Raw genomic sequence first — 20,010 nt, forward strand, 5'->3', positions numbered from 1 at the left:
CCCAATAATATAGTGAAGAAGCTCAAGACCTCCTATCCCTTTCCTTGGCAATCTAAAAGTCTGACATATCTGGGCATCCAAATAAGTGCCTCCCATAAAGACCTCTTTGAACTTAATTTTAAAAAGTTATTCCAAACAGTATCCACTTGCCTCCGTACCTGGAAGGATACCTTTCTATCCTGGATAGGAAGGAAGAACATATTAAAGAGCCTTATACTGCCAAAATTTCTCTATATTTTTAATATGCTCCCAATCCAAATACCCACCTCCTTCCTAAATAAAGTTAATTCCCTTTTCTTTAAATATATATGGCAAAAATGCAGACCACGCATCAACGCTAAATCCCTTACCTTGCCAAAAGAAATGGGTGGAATGGGTGCCCCAGATATAATTAAATATTACCAAGCCACCCACTTAACCAGAACAATATACTGGATTAGAAGCTCAGAGAATAAGCAATGGCTTGATATAGAAGAGGCAATGTCCCCCTATCCCCTTTGTGCTATTATGTTAGGAAACAATAAACTACAGAACTTAGCCGAATACAAAAATCATCACACTTTAGCCACGATCAAAATTTGGAAAAAACTGGGTTCCGCCTTGGTTCCTGCCCTTTCCCCTCTCACCAAGGTCACCGATTTATTAGACGATCTTCCTCTCCGAGCCACCCATATCTCGATAGAGCAATTGTTTGAAAATGGGACACTTCTTCCATTACAGGAGTTACATAAGATTCCTGGATTATCGGGCCTCACATTCCTCCAGCATGGAAAACTTTCTCACATTCTTTGCCAAAAAACCCATTTGGTTGACTTGGACAGAACTTTATCTCCCTATGAGACCTTATGCGCCAGCCTGCAGCCCCCCACAAAAATTCTCTCAACAATTTACCAACTTCTACTCAAAGTGGATGTACCTTTGAAGAGGGCATACATAGCCCACTGGGAAAAAGACATAGGCACTCCTCTTTCCGAGCAGCAGATTAAACAAATATATAAAAATTCTCATGGTCCTTCAAAAATTCCTACAAAGCCATAACTAGATGGTATATCACACCACAACAGACTCAAAGTTGGGGCCATAACTCAAACACTAATTGTTGGAGATGTGGAACTGGTGTGGGTGACTATAAACACATGTGGTGGTCTTGCCCACGCTTAAGTCCATTTTGGAGTGAGGTAGCCTCGGTTATAAGCAAGCTGCTGGGGAGGAGGGTTACTCTGAAACCAGAGAATGTCTTCCTAAACTTACATATCTGGCCCAAGGATAGTTGTGCCAATTAATTAGCCCAATTTATTCTAGCGGCTGGGAAATCTCTGATCCCGATTAACTGGAACTCGCCAACAATACCCACGAGTCAATAACTGTACTCAAAAATTGATCAATTGTTTCAGGTTGAGGAGCTGGCGGCAAGAGTTAGCCACACCATCACTGCATTCCTTAACGTTTGGACACCATGGATCCATTTTAGGTCTCAGTCAAACTATCTTGCGACAATCTCATCATAATCGCATCCCATCCCATGGTGTTTCCCCCCCCCCCCCCATCTCTCCTCACCCCCCCTCCTCCAACTCCTCCTCCTTCTACCCTCTATCTAGAGGCCTTTTTTCTTTTCTACTTCTCTCTCAATTTGTTGTTTTAAAAGGTTTTTGAACAAGTAATTAACTGTAAAATATGATAATGCAGGTTTAGTTGGAATAACACCCAATATATGAGGATTGTTACGCCTGTATTTCTTTAGTTGACTTCAACTTGTTACAGTTGTTTTCATGAAAAAGTTTGTATTATGCTGATTTTTTTTCCTAATAAAAAGAACATTGAAAGAAAGAAAGATAGCAACCAAACCTGTAAGCGTATGTATTTCTGCATGTGGTACTCATTCCTAATGCTGAATAAATTGAAAATTTCAGAAAATGTTGTTTCCATTTTTTCACCATTAGAATATCATCAATATGTCTATTAATCATGTGATTTAAATAATTACATGAATTTCCCTTCTTAATGCTATAATTTCTTTGTTGAGTAGTGTATGATAGATGATATAATAATATTATTTATGAATTTATTTGTGAAATAAAGCTCAGACTTCTGACTGGAGGTGTCCAGTTTATGTTACTTTTGCCCATTGGGATATATTGGTCTACGAATTCATCAGGTTTTGTGATTTGTTTTGGGGAATATATGACAAAAATGATGAGTTAACTTTTCCATCATATTCAATGGACCTCAAAATTAATGAAAGAGGTGAATTGGTCTGAACACTACCTATCTTGGCCAAAGCTAAGCAACAAGCTTCCCCCATCATAGTCAAAATAAAAGTCAAAAATATCTCTGCAACAGATTGAGATACTGAACAGGTGCCCGAGGAAGCCCATCACGCAAAATGCTCCTCGAGGCTAAGGCAAATATAGCCTGTCACCTAGGTCTCTCCCACATGGGTAAGCATTGATACCTCACTGCGCTATGAGCAGCACTTTATGCTTAGGTCTATGCACATTTTTTCCTAATAAAAATATAGGGGGTATAGCTCAGTGGTAGAGCATTTGACTGCAGATCAAGAGGTCCTTTTTTTTTATTTTTTTGTTCTATGTTACTATATCATACTATGTTACTATATCATACAATTATTAGGTTCTGTAGAAGGACGTAGATCTGGGGATTTATTATGATGGAATATAGGCTGAACTGGATGGACAATTGTCTTTTTTCGGCCTTACTAACTATGTTACATTTATTTCCTTTTTTAGTATATACCATCTCTCCACATGTAATTTCTGTATCCTTGTCTGTTACATATAGTTGTTATATTGATATACATGTGCAATTCTGTATTGTGCTCTGTGCTGCTATTCATGTATTTATTTTTTTGCCATGAGATCTGTGTGATTGTATGTGTGTCAGGTTTTTCCCCTTCTACACCTAACTTTTTTTGTCTTTAGGGTATATACAGTACCTTTTAATATTATGTGAATTTTTCAATATATCATTCTTTATACATCATTAATAGTACTGTTTCTCATCTCACTTTATTGCTTAGGGCAGATTTCTCAATTGCTTTTGTAGGATTAAAGTATATTATGTAAGGAGTTGCTCCTTTATTCTCTTGGTTCTTCTCTTGTTCCGGTCTGGACCCATATATGCATGTTTACATCCGATATGTCAGTTGTTGTTAACTATCTTGGCTAAAGCTAAGCACAAAGCTTCCCCCATCATAGTCAAAATCAGTCAAAATAAAAATCAAATATATCTCTGTAACAGACAGAGATACTGACAGGTCCACGCCACAGATATTGCTTATTTTAGCTTCTTACCTTTGAACCAGCTGCCCCAATCTCTCCTTTTGGACCATCCAGTCCTTTATGACCCTAAAAAGTCAAAATAAGATGTCAACATCAAATCATACAATAATAACATTTTTTAACTTTAGGTTTTCTGCAATTATAATACAGCAGGTTGAATTTTAACATAATGTTCAATTTTATTGGTTTAACTACTACCTTAAAGTGAAATGCATCAGGAGGGATAGAGGTTTGAAGGAGTTTCCCTATCTCGCTGCACGAGCACCACCAATTATGATAATGAAGCAATGGTATAGGCTGGGCCATAGTTGCCACTAGGCACTTGAGGGCACATGCCTAGGGGCGGCACCTGAGAAAGGTTTTTTTTTTTTTTTTTTTTTTTAGTCCAGCAGGTTGCAGGGGCAGGCCAAGTTTTTTTAAGGGGGGCATTTCGATATGCGAGTGCACGCTGGGGAAAGGGGAGCACTAATCAGCTCCCTGCCTAAACGGAAGAAATAACATCTGAATGGTACAGAACCTGCGATGGCATCACGATCATGTGACACAAGGGGAGGAGCCACAGAGTTTTGCCAGCTGGAAGCTGCAGGAAAAGCTGAAGGAGATGGGGAAACTTGTGAGAGGTAAAGAGGGAACGGTTACCTGTGGAGTGCAGGGTGCATGTGATAGAGTGGTGGAGGGGCTCTGTGGGCTGTGGGGGTAAAGACTGACAGAGGGATGTGTGGCATTACAGGCTGTGGGAAATAAAGGTCCAGACTGTGACAGAAAAGTGCAGGGTGTGTGAGATAGAAGGGAGCAAGGGGGTGCAGGGTGCAAGAGAGAGAGGGGTACAGGGTGCAGGAGACAGAGGGGTTCAGGAGACAGAGGGGTGCAGGGTGCAAGAGACAGAAGGGTGCAGGAGATGGAGGGGTGCCGGGTGCAGGAGATAGAGGGGTGCAGGGTGCAAGAGATAGAGGGGTGCAGGAGATAGTGGTGCAGGGTGCAAGAGATAGAGGGGTGTAGGGTGCAAGAGATAGAGGGGTGCAGGGTGCAGGAGATAGAGGGGTGCAGGGTGCAAGAGACAGAAGGGTGCAGGAGATGGAGGGGTGCCGGGTGCAGGAGATAGAGGGGTGCAGGGTGCAAGAGATAGAGGGGTGCAGGAGATAGTGGTGCAGGGTGCAAGAGATAGAGGGGTGTAGGGTGCAAGAGATAGAGGGGTGCAGGGTGCAGGAGATAGAGGGGTGCAGGGTGCAAGAGATAAAGGGGTGCAGGAGATAGAGGGGTGCAGGGTGCAAGAGATAGAGGGGTGCAGGAGATAGAGGGGTGCAGGGTGCAAGAGATAGAGGGGTGCAGGAGAGAGAGGGGTGCAGGGTGCAAGAGATAGAGGGGTGCAGGAGAGAGAGGGGTGCAGGGGGCAAGAGATAGAGGGGTGCAGGAGATAGAGGGGTGCAGGGTGCAAGAGATAGAGGGGTGCAGGGTGCAAGAGATAGAGGGGTGCAGGGTGCAGGAGAAAGTGGTGCAGGGTGCAAGAGAGAGAGGGGTGCAGGGTGCAGGAGATAGTGGTGCAGGGTGCAAGAGAGAGAGCGGTGCAGGGTGCAGGAGACAGAGGGGTGCAGGGTGCAAGAGATAGAGGGGTGTAGGGTGCAGGAGATAGAGGGGTGCAGGAGAGAGGGGTGCAGGAGATAGAGGGGTGCAGGGTGCAAGAGATAGAGATGTGCAGGGTGCAGGAGAGAGAGGGGTACAGAGTGCAAGAGATGGAGATGTGCAGGGTGTAGGGTGCAATAGAGAGGGGTGCAGGGTGCAAGAGAGAGAGGGGTGCAGGGTGTAAGAGAGAGGGGTGCAGGGTGCAGGAGAGAGGGCTGCGGGGTGCAGAAGAGAGGGATAAGGGGTGCAGGAGATAGAGGGGTGCGGGGTGTGTGCAGTTCCAGCCACCAATGACAGTTGATTGATGGGAGTGACAGGCGTTGTACCCCCACCAGTCAGACATTTATGACCTATCCTAAGGATAGGTCATCCCCTTAGGACAGGGGCTGTCCTAACTTTAGGTCATCAATGTGAAAGAAGTTGCCTCTTTAAACAATCTTATCATTTATTTCACTCAATGGACCTACATTTTGCCCGTGCATTGTGTGATTGACCATCGATTCTGTGTAAATGCATTCGGTGGCTGTGTGGGCTTAGATCTGAACTTCCACAAAACAGTGTTCAGTGATATGCTCTGAAGAGGTCATTGATGCAGACAGAGTCAGCACATGCTCTGTCGTGCATCATTTTTGGCTGTCTATGCCTAGTTCTGCCAGGTGGCAAGGATGAATCTGGCTCCAAATTTTGCATCAGGAGGAGCCCAAACATATAGCCAATACTATTAAAGGGGCAGGCCAGAATTAGGACGAGTCTCTATTTACTCTACTACGATTCCCTGATACAAAAAAGCTATCCTGTGACCTTATGCATGTGATTTGCATACCTGGCCAACATACAGTGCCGGAAAAAAAAATCTTTACACTTGCGCAGCAAAAAAAAACTTTACATATAAAATCCACATCATAATTTCACTTTTTAAAAGTGTACACAATGGGGGAGATAATAAAAAACTGTCTAATATTAAAGCTGGCTTTGTTGCAAATATCAACCAATCAATGCTCAGTTTTCACTTAATTGGTAAAGCGAAAGCTGTACTCTGATTGGTTGTTATGTGCAGCTCAGCCAGTTTTGCTATTAGGCAGTCTTTTATTATCTCCCTCAGTTTTTTATTATCTCCCACAATGGGTCGAAAGAAGCTTAAAATGAAAGAGAAATCCTGTGCCTTGACTCTGCTCGAGAAGGGGGATTCGGTGATTGCTGTAGCTATAGATCTGGGAGTGTCAAGAGAAGCAATTTATCAACTAAGTTGATAATTTGTTGATAAGTTGTTACTTACCAGTTGATAAATTGCTTCTCTTGACACTAATAGCATAGCCTAGTGATATGTAATTACTCTCCATAATGAGAAAATTAGTTTAACTGTTGGTTACACATGATACTGACACATGGAAGGATAAAGAATTGTGTGTGCATCACAGTGATACAGCCGTAAGAAACTTTTATGTCAAGTCTGCATGTGCTTCCTCATTATGCAACTCATGGTTAATGAATGAACTACAAAGTTTGCACAGTGACTTCCAACAGCTGACATCATGATGGTCTTCAGTTGGCCACACACATAGCAGATTACTAAGTCAAACATGCTTCTTTTTCTTATCACATGCTCAGGTCCTGTAGCAGTTCCTGTTGGACCACTAGGAAGGTCCTGGAAAGCTTCCTCTATAACAGGTTTGCATGGCCGCACGGACATGAGCTAGTATAAATTTGATAACGTGTGTGTGCGTAGATGAATGACTGTCGATGGATGAAAGCCCCTTAATCATTCCCATTCCTAGTGTTGTTGTCTGCTTGCGAATGGAGGAAGCTATCTAGCACCCGACAGTGCTACCTGCACACCTAGTACACATTACAGTTTCTTTTGCAATGCCCACTTTTACAGCACCGTGCGCAATCAGTGCGCTTTCCTGATAGCCTGTCAGTGTAGAGTGGTAATTCCCTCTTGGACTCTGCATCTGACTCGGGGCGTCCTCAGGAACGGGCTCAGAAGCCACTGAGGGTCAGAGCGAGTCCAATCACCAGATTAATGGGGGTGATTCATAGGGATCCCACTAGTGTCTCTCAGCTGCACCCTGTGACTGTTAACAGGGCGCAGCGTATTTTGGCAGCTCTGTGAAGCAACAGAGTTTGTACTATTCACATGGGGTGAACTGTTACCCATGTGTGAGCAAGTGTTCATCCTCCATTACTCAGCAGCAGGTACCATCTCTGAGCTGGAGTGGTCAGATAAAGTCCTGATTCCAGTGTTTTGGAGAGGACTGGCTGACCATGTAAAGGATGCCTTGGCCACTAGGGAAATTCCCGCTACTCTGGAGGAGTTAATAACTTTATCCACTCGCATAGACCTCCGTTTTAATGAGCGAAGGTTGGAGCGAACCCAGTGTAGACAAAGGTTTCAGTTGGTGCCTACCTTCGCCAAACGTCTGGAGTCACCTGTCCAGGCGTCCGAGCCCTATGAGGCCATGGAGGTTTCGCAAGCAGGTTCTTAGTCTTGGGCTGTGTGAACACCCATGGTCTGTAGTGTCTGCCAGCAGTCAGGACATTATTCCAAGAATTGTCCACAGTGGTGGGGAAAACGACTGCGTTTAGTAACTGTAGGAGGAGGTTCACTAGACACAGCGGTGTTTTCCTCCAAACTGTCCTTCAAGAGGACAATTACTTTTGGCCCTTCCACTTTTATCGTTGAGCTTTGTGTGGATTCTGGGGCAGAGGGAAATTTCATGTCTTCTTCCTTCACCCAATGGCATGCAATATCCCTAGTTATGCAAGCCAAACCAATGACCGGAAGAGTGGTGAATGTGTCGGCACTGCCTTCACAGATTACACATCAGATGATTCCCTTTACACTATCCATGTCTCCATCTCATCAGGAGATCATTTCCCTTCTCATCATTCCTGGGGGAATAAACGAGATTCTTCTTGGGATACCTTGGTTGCGTTACCACTCCCCACATATTGAGTGGTCCTCTGGGAGATTTCTGGGATGGAGTAAATCTTGTGAAGGTAGATGCCAGATGGAGTGCGTTCAGGTTGCCACTACGGAGATTCCCACAGATCTTAGCTCTCTACCCAAACACTACTGGTCTTATGCGGACATTTTCTCCGATAGAGCTGCGGAGACTTTTCCACCTCAACGCCCCTATGACTTTCCTATTGACCTCTTGCCAGGGGCAGAGCCTCCTCGGGGACATGTCTATCCCCGTCTCTCCCAGACGGAGGCAATGTAACAGTTCATCCATGAGAATCTGGCAAGAGGATTCATTAGGAAGTCAATGTCACCTGTGGGTGCGGTGTTCTTCTTCATGCAGATGAAGAGCGGAGAGTTATGTCGATGTATAGACTACAGGGGTCTTAACGCCATTACCGTTAAGAATAAGTACCCTCTGCCCCTGATATCTGAGCTCTTCGATAGGCTCCATGGAGCAAGGGTATTTACTAAGCTAGATCTGCGGGGTGCTTACAACCTGATTCGCATCTGAGAGGGGGACGAGTGGAAGATGGCTTTTAATACCAGAGATGGGCACTATGAATATCTAGTGATGCCCTTTGGGCTCTGTAATGCCCCAGCCATCTTCCAAGACTTTGTGAACGATATCTTCTGGGACATGCTCTCCACCTTGGTGGTAGTCTATCTGGATGATATTCTCATCTTCTCTCCAGATATTGATTGTTTGCAGAGTCTTCGACCTCCAATGGACAAATTCCCTCTACGCCAAGTTGGAGAAATGTGTGTTTGAGAAGGAGTCCTTGCCTTTCCTGGGCTATATCATCTCAACCCAGGGATTAGCTATGGATTCTGCCAAGCTACAAGCAGTGATGGACTGGCAGGACCCTCATTCTCTCAAAGCGGTACAGCGCTTCATGGGGTTCATTAATTATTATCGCCAGTTCATTCCCTATTTCTCAACTTTGGTAGCTCCCTTGGTAGCCCTCACCAAGAAGGGAGCAAATCCCAAATTGTGGTCAGAGGAGGTCTACAAAGCCTTCTTATCTGTTAAGTCCCACTTTGCTAGCGCTCCCATTCTACATCGTCCCAATGTAGATAAGCCTTTTATTATTGAGGTGGATGCCTTATCTGTCGGAGCTGGAGCGGTCCTCTTCCAAAATGATGCTCAAGGTCGTAAGCATCCTTGCTTCTTTTTCTCCAAGACCTTCTCTCCGGCAGAGAAGAATTATTCCATCGGGGACAGGGAGTTGCTAGCAATGAAGTTGGCCTTTTCAGAATGGAGACACCTCCTGGAAGATGCTTGCTTTCCCTTCCAAGTCTACACTGACCACAAGAATTTGGTATATTTGCAGACAACCCAGCGGCTGAATTCTCGCCAGGCCAGATGGTCCCTGTTCTTTTCCCGGTAACACTTCACCCTTCATTTCTTATCTGGTGAGAAGAACATTCACGCCGACTCTCTCTCTGGCTCCGTTGTGTCATCAGAGGGGGAGGAGGAGCAGCCTCAGGTAATTGCTCCCTCTGACAGTCTGAGAACTGTGGCTCCAGTGTAGAGTATGTGCCCTCGGGCAAGACTTTCATACCATCCAATTTGCGACCGCAGGTTCTCTCTTTGGCTCACTCGTCCAGGGTGTCACGATACCCGGGTATTAATGCTGCAGGGGAAACTGCACCCAGCAGCAACGGAGCTGGACCAGACATCGGGTAACTAACATGAACACCAACGGGACCTTCCACATGTGACAGAGTGATCAGGTAAAGCAGAAGGACCTACGATCATGTGATAGAGTGGGAGGCGGTCGGGGGTGGAGCCAGACGCTGGGGAAACAGAGAAGGGACAAGCATAAAAGAATAGTGAAGCAAACAGAGGTCTTAGCCAGGAGATTACAAGATACTAACAGGGAGAGTCAGAGAATAGTCAGAAGCCAAGTCAGAAGTCAGTAATCCAGGAAAACAAATAAAGCAGGTGACAGTAAGACACAAAGCAAGCCAGCACACACTTCAGAGGTCAAGCATACAGACTGCAGAAAAACCTATAGCTGACAAGGATACCAGGTTAGGTGCGAGTATAAATAGCCCTTCCATCTTGAAAGAGAGGCTAAGAATATTAACCCTGAGAGTACAAGACATAACCTTGTCCTAACCATGAAACAGGGTGGGTGGACATTTTGGGATCAAAAGGATATCTGAGCTTCTGGCGAGGACGTATTGGTGGCCGCATATGGCTTATGATATTAGAGACTTTTTTCAGGCGTGCGTCTCCTGTGCCAAGAATACGTCCCCTCGACAATGGCCTGCTGGGTTACTTTACCCCCTACCGGTGGCTGATAGACCCTGGGAGATGGTCAGGATGGACTTTGTGGTAGGCTTACCCAAGTCCTGTGGCTGCACCGTTATTTGGGTTGTTACTGACCATTTCTTTAAACTGGTGCATTTGGTGCCTCTTCCATTGTTACCTTCTGCACGAGCCTTGGCGGCGTTGTTGGTCAAACATCTCTTCCGTTTACACGGTATGCCTGACAAGAATGTCAGTGACCGGGGTCCACAGTTTGCATCTCGGTTCTGGAGAGAGCTTTGTCGCTTACTTAGTATTGAGGTGAATCTCATTTCAGCGTACCATCCCGAGACTAATGGGTTGGTAGAGAGAGCCAACCAAACCCTGGTCACATATCTACGACATTTTGTCTCTGCCAGGCAGGATAACTGGGCATCCCGTGGGCAGAGTTTGCCTGGAACAATGCCATAGCCGACTCCACTGGGCAGACCCCATTCTTCCTTAATTACGGCCAGCATCCACGGGTTCCTGTGCCCATGCCCATGTCTTCTGACAACTCTAGGGTGGCAGATGGGCAGTGGAAGCACGGGACACCTGGGACCATACACAGGATGCTATCTGGGCTTGCAAGGAGAGAATGAGGTCCTCTGCCGATACACATCGGCGCCCCGCTCTGACCTTTGCTCCTGGTGACAGTGTGGCTCTCCGCCCGCAATATCAGGCTGTGAGTTGAGTCCAATAAGTTTGCGTCTCGCTACTTAGGGCCCTTCAAGGTTCTGGAACAGGTTAACCCTGTGGTCTATCGTCTGGCTCTTCCCCCACGCCTGGGTATCACCGACACCGTTCACATGTCCCGGTTTTATGAGTCATCTGCCGGGACATCGGGTTCATCCTCGGATGATTATGAGGTGAACGCTATTTTGGGGTGCAAGGTGATACGTGGCAAAAAGTTCTATCTGGCGGATTGGAAGGGTCACGACCCAGAGGAAAGAACCTGGGAGCCTGTGGAGCACATTCGGGCCACGCTGCACATTGCAGCCTTTGAATGTATTGAGGCCCAGGCTGGGCCCTAGGAGGAGGGGTAATGTTAGGTGTCGAGTTCCCACCGCTTCACAGGGGGAATCTCGAACCATGTCCACTGCAGTCTCCCATTCTTCTCCAGCTGCAGTGGAGCCTGCTCAGCAGAGACGTCAGTTCCAGCGTCTGGCTGATGCAGATACTGTGCGCTTGGTTACTGCTGCCCTTCCAGGTCCAGCCATTGTAACCAGCACTGTTCAGCGGCAAGCAGACACTCCTGGGACTAAGTCCTGCTTTTCCTCTACTGAGCATGCCCAAGGCATGACCTCTCATTGGAGGTCGCGGGTCACATGCTCAGGTCCTGTAGCAAATCCTACTGGATCACTAGGAAGGTCCTGGAGAGCTTAAAAAGTTTCACATGGCCGCATGGCCATGCGCTGGTATAAACTTGATAATGTGTGTGTGTGTAGATGAATGACTGTTGATGGATGAAAGCTCCTTAATCATTCCCATTCCTAGTGTTGTTGTCTGCTCGCAAATGGAGGAAGCTATCTAGCGTCCGACAGTGCTAACTGCACACCTAGCAAACTTTACAGTGCCTTTTGCAGTGCCCGCTTATACGGCACCGTGCGTAATCAGTGCACTTTCCTGACAGCCTGTCAGTGTAGGGTGGGAATTCCCGCTTAGACTCTGCATCTGGCTCGGGGCATCCTCAGGCATGGGCTCAAAACAACCGAGGGTCAGAGCGAGTCCAATCACCAGATTAGTGGGGGTGGTTCATAGAGATCCCACTAGTGTTTTGCAGCTGCACCCTGTGACTGTTAACAGGGCGCAGTGTATTTTCCCGGCTCTGTGAAGCAACAGAGTTTGTTACCATTCACACGGGGTGAACTCAAACCCACGTGTGAGCAAGTGTCCATCTGCCATTACTCAGCAGCAGGTACCATCTCTGCATGGTGGACCCTGGGCTGCGAATGCACATCATATCTACCTCTTTATTATTTAGTGTGTTCTGTTAGCCCTAACATTATGTATAACATGTGACAACTGTAATCGGACTCTTCAAATATGTCAGGACAAATCGTTTAATAAGATAAGCACAAAAAGAAGGTAAAAAACAACAATCAAATGTCTCCAATAATAGTCAAAATGCAAAAATGTATTGAGAAACCATTATTAGGAGAAGGGAGCCCCACTAATGAAGGCTGTGAAGATTCGGGGTGAACGCACGTCCTCCTTAGGAGCTCTGGTGTATATAATAAACTAGATAAAGAGCCCGGCGTTGCCCGGGCATAGTAACTAACTGTGGTTAGTTATAACAAATTATAATGATTATATTGCACATAAAGCATTTCACATCATATACTCAACACTACAGATTTGCAACACAAATTAACTAAACAATTACCTAAGTATTGATAGTATTTTATTTTCAACTCATTCAAGAGCCTTTTGATAAACAACATCTTTGTTTTTTCCTTCCGGTGCAAAGATGAACAGATTTTTGGCAGTTCCAACTCTTGAACAGGCCACGTTAAGTTGACCATGAGAAAAGCATGGACATTGCAAATCGATCTCTACTACTTTCCAGGACTGTCCCTGAGCCTTGTTAATGGACATTGCACATGCCAGTCGAAGTGAAAACTGGAGGCGTTTAAAATCAAAAGGCAAATCAGATGGAATGAGTGGAATTCTTGGAATAAATATGTCCTCTCCTTTGGCACATCCTGTTGCTGAGCTGTGTATTTAATCCTATCCTGTGTGATACCATCTGCTGAGCCGTGTATCTAATCTTATCCTGTGTGATACTGTCTGCTGAGCAGTGTATCTAATCCTATCCTGTGTGATATTGTCTGCTGAGCCATGTACCTAACCCTATCCTGTGCGATAGTGACTGCTGAACTGTGTATCAAATCCTATCCTGTGTGACACTGTCTGCTGAGCCATGCATCTTATCATATCCTGTGTGATACAGTCTGCTGAGCCGTGTATCTAATCCTATTCTGTGTGATAATGTCTGCTGAGCTGTGTATCTAATCCTCTCATGTGTGATACTGTGTGCTGAGCCGTATATCTAATCCTATCCTGTATTACTGACTGCTGAGTTGTGTATCTAATCCTATCCTGTGTGGTAAATTATAATGATTATTCTCCATACCATAGCCCCATGCCCATATACCTATCATACATGCAGCGCCCCAGAGTCCTGGTCGTTGCAGTAATGTCGCTCTGCCACTAAGGGGAGTAATGTTATGTCTGATTGCACTAAAAGAGTTCACCTGACCAGGTATCACAGTCACACATTACACTTCACACTCCAGCCACCAGGGGGAGCAAAAGGCACTATGTATTAGGCCACTCCTCACACTGGTAAAACTGGGGGTTGGATAGGAAGTTAGGACAGAACACAGCCTGGGAGAGCTCCAGGGAGGACCTGTCAGGGGTGGGTTCCTGGCAGGTACCTAGCAGAAAGACAGAACGTGACGGAGCCGCGTCTGCACTACCTTGCGGCGGCATCCTTAGAAAGAACACGAAGAGAAGGATATTGTGGAAAAGTGAGAAGTAAGATCAAAGCACAAAGGAGAGCCAGTAGGAGTCGTGCCCCGAGAACGGCAACATCCTACTCAGGCGCGTAGCCGGTGGCCGGAACACAGAGGAATTAACTGACTCCAAGCATTACTTCAAACAGCGGCAGGACAGTTGATTATAGGTTGGCTGTCTACCTTACATCACCTACGAAGACATAGGGGGCAAGCGTGGAGAGGGGCATCTCTAGGGTCCCAGAACAGCTCCGAGCCTTCCCATCAAACGGGTGCGTCCTATCCAGATAAACTTGGGGGACGAAGAGAGAGAGAGAGAAAGAACGAATACGAAGGTTGTGAGGACTATCCCAAATGCTCAGGAGGGAAGAACTACAACACACAGGCGCTAGTTGGTAGGCACTGATTTTCACCTGCAAAGGGAACTCTGGATGTGCCTTTGGACCGGCCGAACTCAGCCAGCCCGGTTAGCAGTGCTCTGAATTGCGGATCCCGAAGTCATCAGTAAAAGGTAAAGAGACTGCAACCCTACGTCCTCGTTATTACCTGCGCCCCACATCATTACCACCTACACTACTGGGAAGCCCTGGGGATATACTTCACCTGTGGGAAGGTATACCATCTAGCTGCCATAACACCACCCCAGCGGACCCCAAGCAGCGTCGGAAACCCTGACCGAATACCACAGGTGGCTTCATGAAACCTTGGCCGACTTTCATCACCCCTTTCATTGGACGCCCCTTAGCAGGGTCACCGTGACAACCCCAGAACCGATACAGAGAGGACCGGTACCGAGTAACCCGCGGCCATGCGTCTGGGGGCGCTCCATACGCATCCTCCATCCCATAGTCCCTTGCCCATATACCCATGAAACACATCCTTCATTCCATAGTCCCACGCCCATATACCCATTATACATCCTCCATCCCATAGTCACTTGCCCATATACCCATCATACATATCCTCCATCCCATAGCCCTGTGCCCATATACCCATCACACATCCTCCATCCAATAATCCCGTGCCCATATTCCCATCATACACATACTCCATTCCATAGTCCCATGCCCATATACCCATCTTCCATCCCATAGTCCCGTGTCCATATACCCATCACACATCATCGATTCCATAGTTCTATGCCCATATACCCATCACACATCCACTATCCCATAGTTCCATGCCCATATACCCATTATGACAAAATGTTCACCATGGCAACCATTCTGACATAATCATCGCCATGGCAACTTATTATGACATCATCGTTGCCATGGCAACCATTATGACATAATTGTCACCATTACTACCCATTAGGGCATCAACGTCACCATAGCAGCCACTATGACATCATCGTCACCATTGCAACTCATTATGACATCATCGTTGCCATGGCAACCATTATGACATCATCATTGATACAAACACACACACATACACACATATATATATATACTAGATTGTGGCCCGATTCTAACGCATCGGATATTCTAGAATATGCATGTCCCTGTAATATATGGACAATGATGATTCCAGAATTCGCGGCAGACTGTGCCCGTTGCTGATTGGTCGAGGCAACCTTTATGACATCATCGTCGCCATGGCAACCATTATGACATCATCATCGCTGTGCCCGTTGCTGATTGAGAGAGCCGGGATTTCCAGGACAGACAGACAGACAGACAGACAGAAAGACAGACAGACGGAAAAACCCTTAGACAATTATATATATAGATATATATATATACATATATATATATATATATATATATACAGTATATATATGTATATATATATACAGTTATATGAAAAAGTTTGGGCACCCCTATTAATCTTAAGCTTAATGTTTTATAAAAATTGTTTTTTTTGCAACAGCTATTTAAGCTATATCTGAAACTGAACCTGTCAAAAACTGAACTCCTTGTGTTTTCTCCCTCTATTAACCTACCTTTGCCTGATATTGCGATCTCCGTGTGCGGTTCCACCATTACGCCAAAGCAACATGCCCACTGCCTTGGGGTCATACTTGATTCCGAGCTTTCATTCACCCCCCACATCCGATCACTGGCTCGCTCTTCCTATCTGCATCTCAAAAACATTTCTAGAATTCGCCCTTTTCTTACTTTCGACTCTGCAAAAACTCTTACTGTTTCACTTATTCATTCTCGTCTGGACTATTGTAACTCTCTACTAATCGGCCTCCCTCTTACCAAACTTTCCCCGCTCCAATCTGTCCTGAATGCTGCTGCCAGGATCATATTCCTCACCAACCGATACACCGATGCCTCTACCCTGTGCCAGTCATTACACTGGCTACCCATCCACTCCAGAATCCAGTACAAAACTATTACCCTCATCCACAAAGCACTCCATGGCTCAGCACCACCCTACATCTCCTCTCTGGTCTCAGTCTACCACCCTACCCGTGCCCTCCGCTCCGCTAATAACCTCAGGTTAGCATCCTCAATAATCATAACCTCTCACTCCCGTCTCCAAGACTTTACACGTGCTGCACCAATTCTTTGGAATGCACTACCTAGGTTAATATGATTAATCCCCAATCCCCACAGTTTTAAGCGTGCCCTAAAAACTCATTAGTTCAGATTGGCCTACCACCTCAACGCATTAAACTAACTATCCTTGTGTGGCCAATTCAAAAAAAAAAAAAGAACATAATTGGGTTCCTCGCTTCATGTTCTCATACACTTTATGCAGTTAATAGCCCTCTGTGTCTACACTGCTACATAATTGGGCAGTTAACTGGTTCATGCAGCTTTACATGAACACCCGAGCCTTACACTATGGCTGATCCGACTAACTAAAGCAATTGTTACCATCCACCTCTCGTGTCTCCCCTTTTCCTCATAATTTGTAAGCTTGCGAGCAGGGCCCTCATTCCTCTTGGTTTCTATTTTGAACTGTGATTTATGTTATGCTGTAATGTCTATTGTCTGTACAAGTCCCCTCTATAATTTGTAAAGCGCTGCGGAATATGTTGGCGCTATATAAATAAAATTATTATTACTGACTTTAGGGAGATGAATAGTTATACACACTGAAATTTTCAGTTATGAAAACCTCTAACATGAGGTTTGTCCATGATTGAAAACTCAGTATTCCCAATATCCCACATACTGTTTGTGTGCATTAGTTTTCTGAGTGACATTTTATGACAGTTATATTGTTATCAACTAATTGTAATCATTATTTAGTTGATTTTGGAAACAATGGTAATTTTGTGAGGCAAGCCACAGCCATAGGGGGTTCAGGAATAGTTGTTGCATACAGTTCTATTCTTTAGGAAACTACTCGCATTATAAAATGTTATGTGACAGCTGTTGACAGACATATAGTACATTTCCACTAAGACCTATGGACTGCATGTTATGGGTAGTACATAATCCTTTTAAAGAGAACCTGTCTGCAGGATTTTGCTAAATAAACTACAGACATTGTCAGGTTAGTGCTGTTACACTGATTAAAATGATACCTAGGGTGGAGAAATCTGTATTGTGGTTCTTGTGTAATTGGTGTTAGAAGTTTTCAGCTAATGATATGCTCATTCTCTGGTGTGGGACTTATCTTCCTGCTCTAAGCCAGAGAATCCAAGGCGAGACCTGCCCACAGGATTCCCTTAAGCACATACAATCTGTCTCTAAGATGAGCAGCATGTTTCTGTTTCGGGGGTGGACTAGTTAGAGGGCAGGCCAGTTAAAATGTTAGCTGCTATGTATTAAATGGGGGCATGCAGATAAATATATTTAGAATGAACAGTGCAAGCAGCACAACACCATTACCATCACAAAGAGGAAAAACAAGATAAAATAGAATTATACAGCTACACACAACAGTGTCATGTGCAGGAACATTTTCTCAAAATTGTATCTTACAACATCTGCAGTCACTAAACATATTGTATAAACTAAGAAATACATAGAAAAAAGTCTTACTCTATGTCCTTTGAGTCCTGGGAGACCTGGAGCACCGGGAAATCCTCTGGCTCCCTAAAAGACGAGATATAACAATTAATTACAAAAAGAACAATATTGCATGGCACCAAAGCTTAGTATACATGTACTATCTTTATTCCAGGTACAATATACAGTATGCTCTGCAGAAAATATTATGCATTTACTAACATCATCTTCTGTCCGTAGTAGCACTTCTAGTAGTAGAACCATATTAACATCTGAGTGTGTTTATGAGTCGCCCCCAGGGCAGTGGGGTACTCGGTACCGGGTCGGTCACAAGGGGGATGTCATGGTGGCTGCGTTCATGACCCTGGGCCTCAACGTTAAAGGGGAACAGTCTTTAAGGGGAAAATGTTCAAAGTCTGTCGTGACGCCACCAGTGGTATTCGGTCAGTAGTTGGACCGACGATGCATTAAAGGGGTCCCCTGGGGGATGTTGCGGCAGCACAGATGTTACACTTCCCACAGGTGAAGCGGGGTCCCCAGGGGTCCTATGGTGTAGGGCGTAGATGGTATAGCCGGTAAATAAATGGAGGAGACAAGTTGTAAGTCTTTGCCTGGTTTACTGCAGGTTACTGGCCACAGTCCAGGGTACCAGGTATGGATGATGGTGGTCCGGCCGGCTCAGAGGCAATAGAGGGTTCCCTTCTCCAATAAAGGTCCATGAGCGTTTCAACTAGCACCATTAAAGGTGAGGTCCCTGCTCCCTGAAGCTTCCTACAGAGTCCTCCAGCTTCCCCCTGTCCTAAGACAGGTACCTGCATGAAGGGCAGCTTGAGCCTTTTAACAGGGACTCTATCACGCACCGGGCTACTCAGGTGCTGCTGCGTCTCAGGGGTGGTGCGGGCATTTAACGTGTAGTGTCGTGCCCTCCGGTTCAGCTATGTGTCCTAGAGTCCCACAAAAGCCTCAGGCTCCCGGTTCCCGGGACTGCACTTCAGCTCTGAGGGTGCCCTGCCACAGTTCCCCTGTGCCTCTTCCCTTCTGGCTACTACAAATCCAACCCTTCAGATCTTCCTCCTTCCAGAGGATGCAGCTCCCTTGTGGCTGCCAGGCCTCTCCGTCTGCACTGAGTTCCAGAGTTCCAGACTTCCTTCTACTTCAGTGTCTCTCCTAGACTAAACTAGCTCCTCCTCCAGGTCAGGACACATACAGCTTAGGGAAGCTCCCCTGAATCTGGGTCCTGAGCTCCCCCTCCTGGCCTGAATTTGGAATATGTGGTGCGTGGGTGCCTTACCTGGTGAAGAGAACTCCATTGCCTCTGAGCATGATATTACCTTCCCCGAAGGAAAAGCAACATCACTGCAGCACCCGATCACCTGGGATGCTGCATTTACATTGCACTAATGGATCGTAGCCTTAAAAATGGCTATGGACTTTGGCTACATTTTGACTAATCTTCACAACCTAAAGTATTGAAGGTAACCTAAACCAAGCTGAAAAAGAAGGATCAGACATAATGGATTTTAGTGTGCCTGATGATTCATTTACCAAAGGAAATGACTATGAGCAGTTGCCACATGCGTATGTTAGTGGTCAGAATGGACAATGAACAAAAAAAAACAATAAAAGACTATTCACTTATGTAGCGTGTTAAAAGATAATTAAATCTTAAGTTTGTCAATTATCCAATTTACAGAAGATGCAGGATAACGTCGATCACTGGGGGTCCAAACACTGGGACCACTACCTTTTCTGAGAATGAAGTCTCTGAAGTGCCTTCTGTGAATGGAGTGGTAAAAGGTAGTCAATACCTTTGGATCCCCAATGATTCAGAAGTTATCACCTACCGTATGGATAGGGACTAATTTCCAAACTTGAAAATACCTATTTAAGTCTCACCTACCAACATCTTTGGTTGAGCTACCATTATCCATCAGCCAATTCTATTTTCTAATTATATACATGGCTGGCCAACATAAACCAACGCACTGTTAAACTGCTGACCAGCCTTAAAAAAAAAGCATCAAGTTTAATACTTACTACAGATCCTGGAAATCCTGTTTCTCCTGTTTGTCCAGCTCTTCCTGCTTCACCCTTTAAAAAAATCAAATAAACAATAGACTATATTATCGACAAAACACAAGATAAGTCATTGGCTACACAGAAAGTAGAATAATACATTTGCCAGAAAAATTCTTTATTTTTCCTGTAGACTGTGAGCCCTCACGGGCAGGGTCCTCTCTCCTCCTGTATTTGTGTTGTCCTGTTTTACTCATGTTTATTGTACTTGTCTATATTTGCCCCGCTCACATGTAAAGTGCCATGAAATAAATGGTGCTATAAAAATGCATAATAATAATACCTCTTTCAAAATTTACTTTGAATTTTGTAATTCTTATTT

At 45.2% G+C, this 20,010-nt stretch overlaps 1 protein-coding gene across 1 annotated transcript in view; it reads right to left on the reverse strand.

Moving 5' to 3' along the window:
* COL5A2 (collagen type V alpha 2 chain) overlaps positions 1–20,010 on the reverse strand; it is a 525,281-nt gene that overhangs the window by 159,235 nt on the left and 346,036 nt on the right. Inside the window, exons 12-14 of the mRNA XM_069733787.1 lie at positions 19,650–19,703; positions 17,646–17,699; positions 3,312–3,365 (exon numbers count right to left, since the gene is read on the reverse strand). Coding sequence (XP_069589888.1) covers positions 3,312–3,365; positions 17,646–17,699; positions 19,650–19,703 — 162 coding nt within the window. The remainder of the gene's footprint in view (positions 1–3,311; positions 3,366–17,645; positions 17,700–19,649; positions 19,704–20,010) is intronic.

Source organism: Ranitomeya imitator, chromosome 7 (assembly GCF_032444005.1).
Source record: "Ranitomeya imitator isolate aRanImi1 chromosome 7, aRanImi1.pri, whole genome shotgun sequence".
Lineage (NCBI taxonomy): Eukaryota > Metazoa > Chordata > Amphibia > Anura > Dendrobatidae > Ranitomeya > Ranitomeya imitator.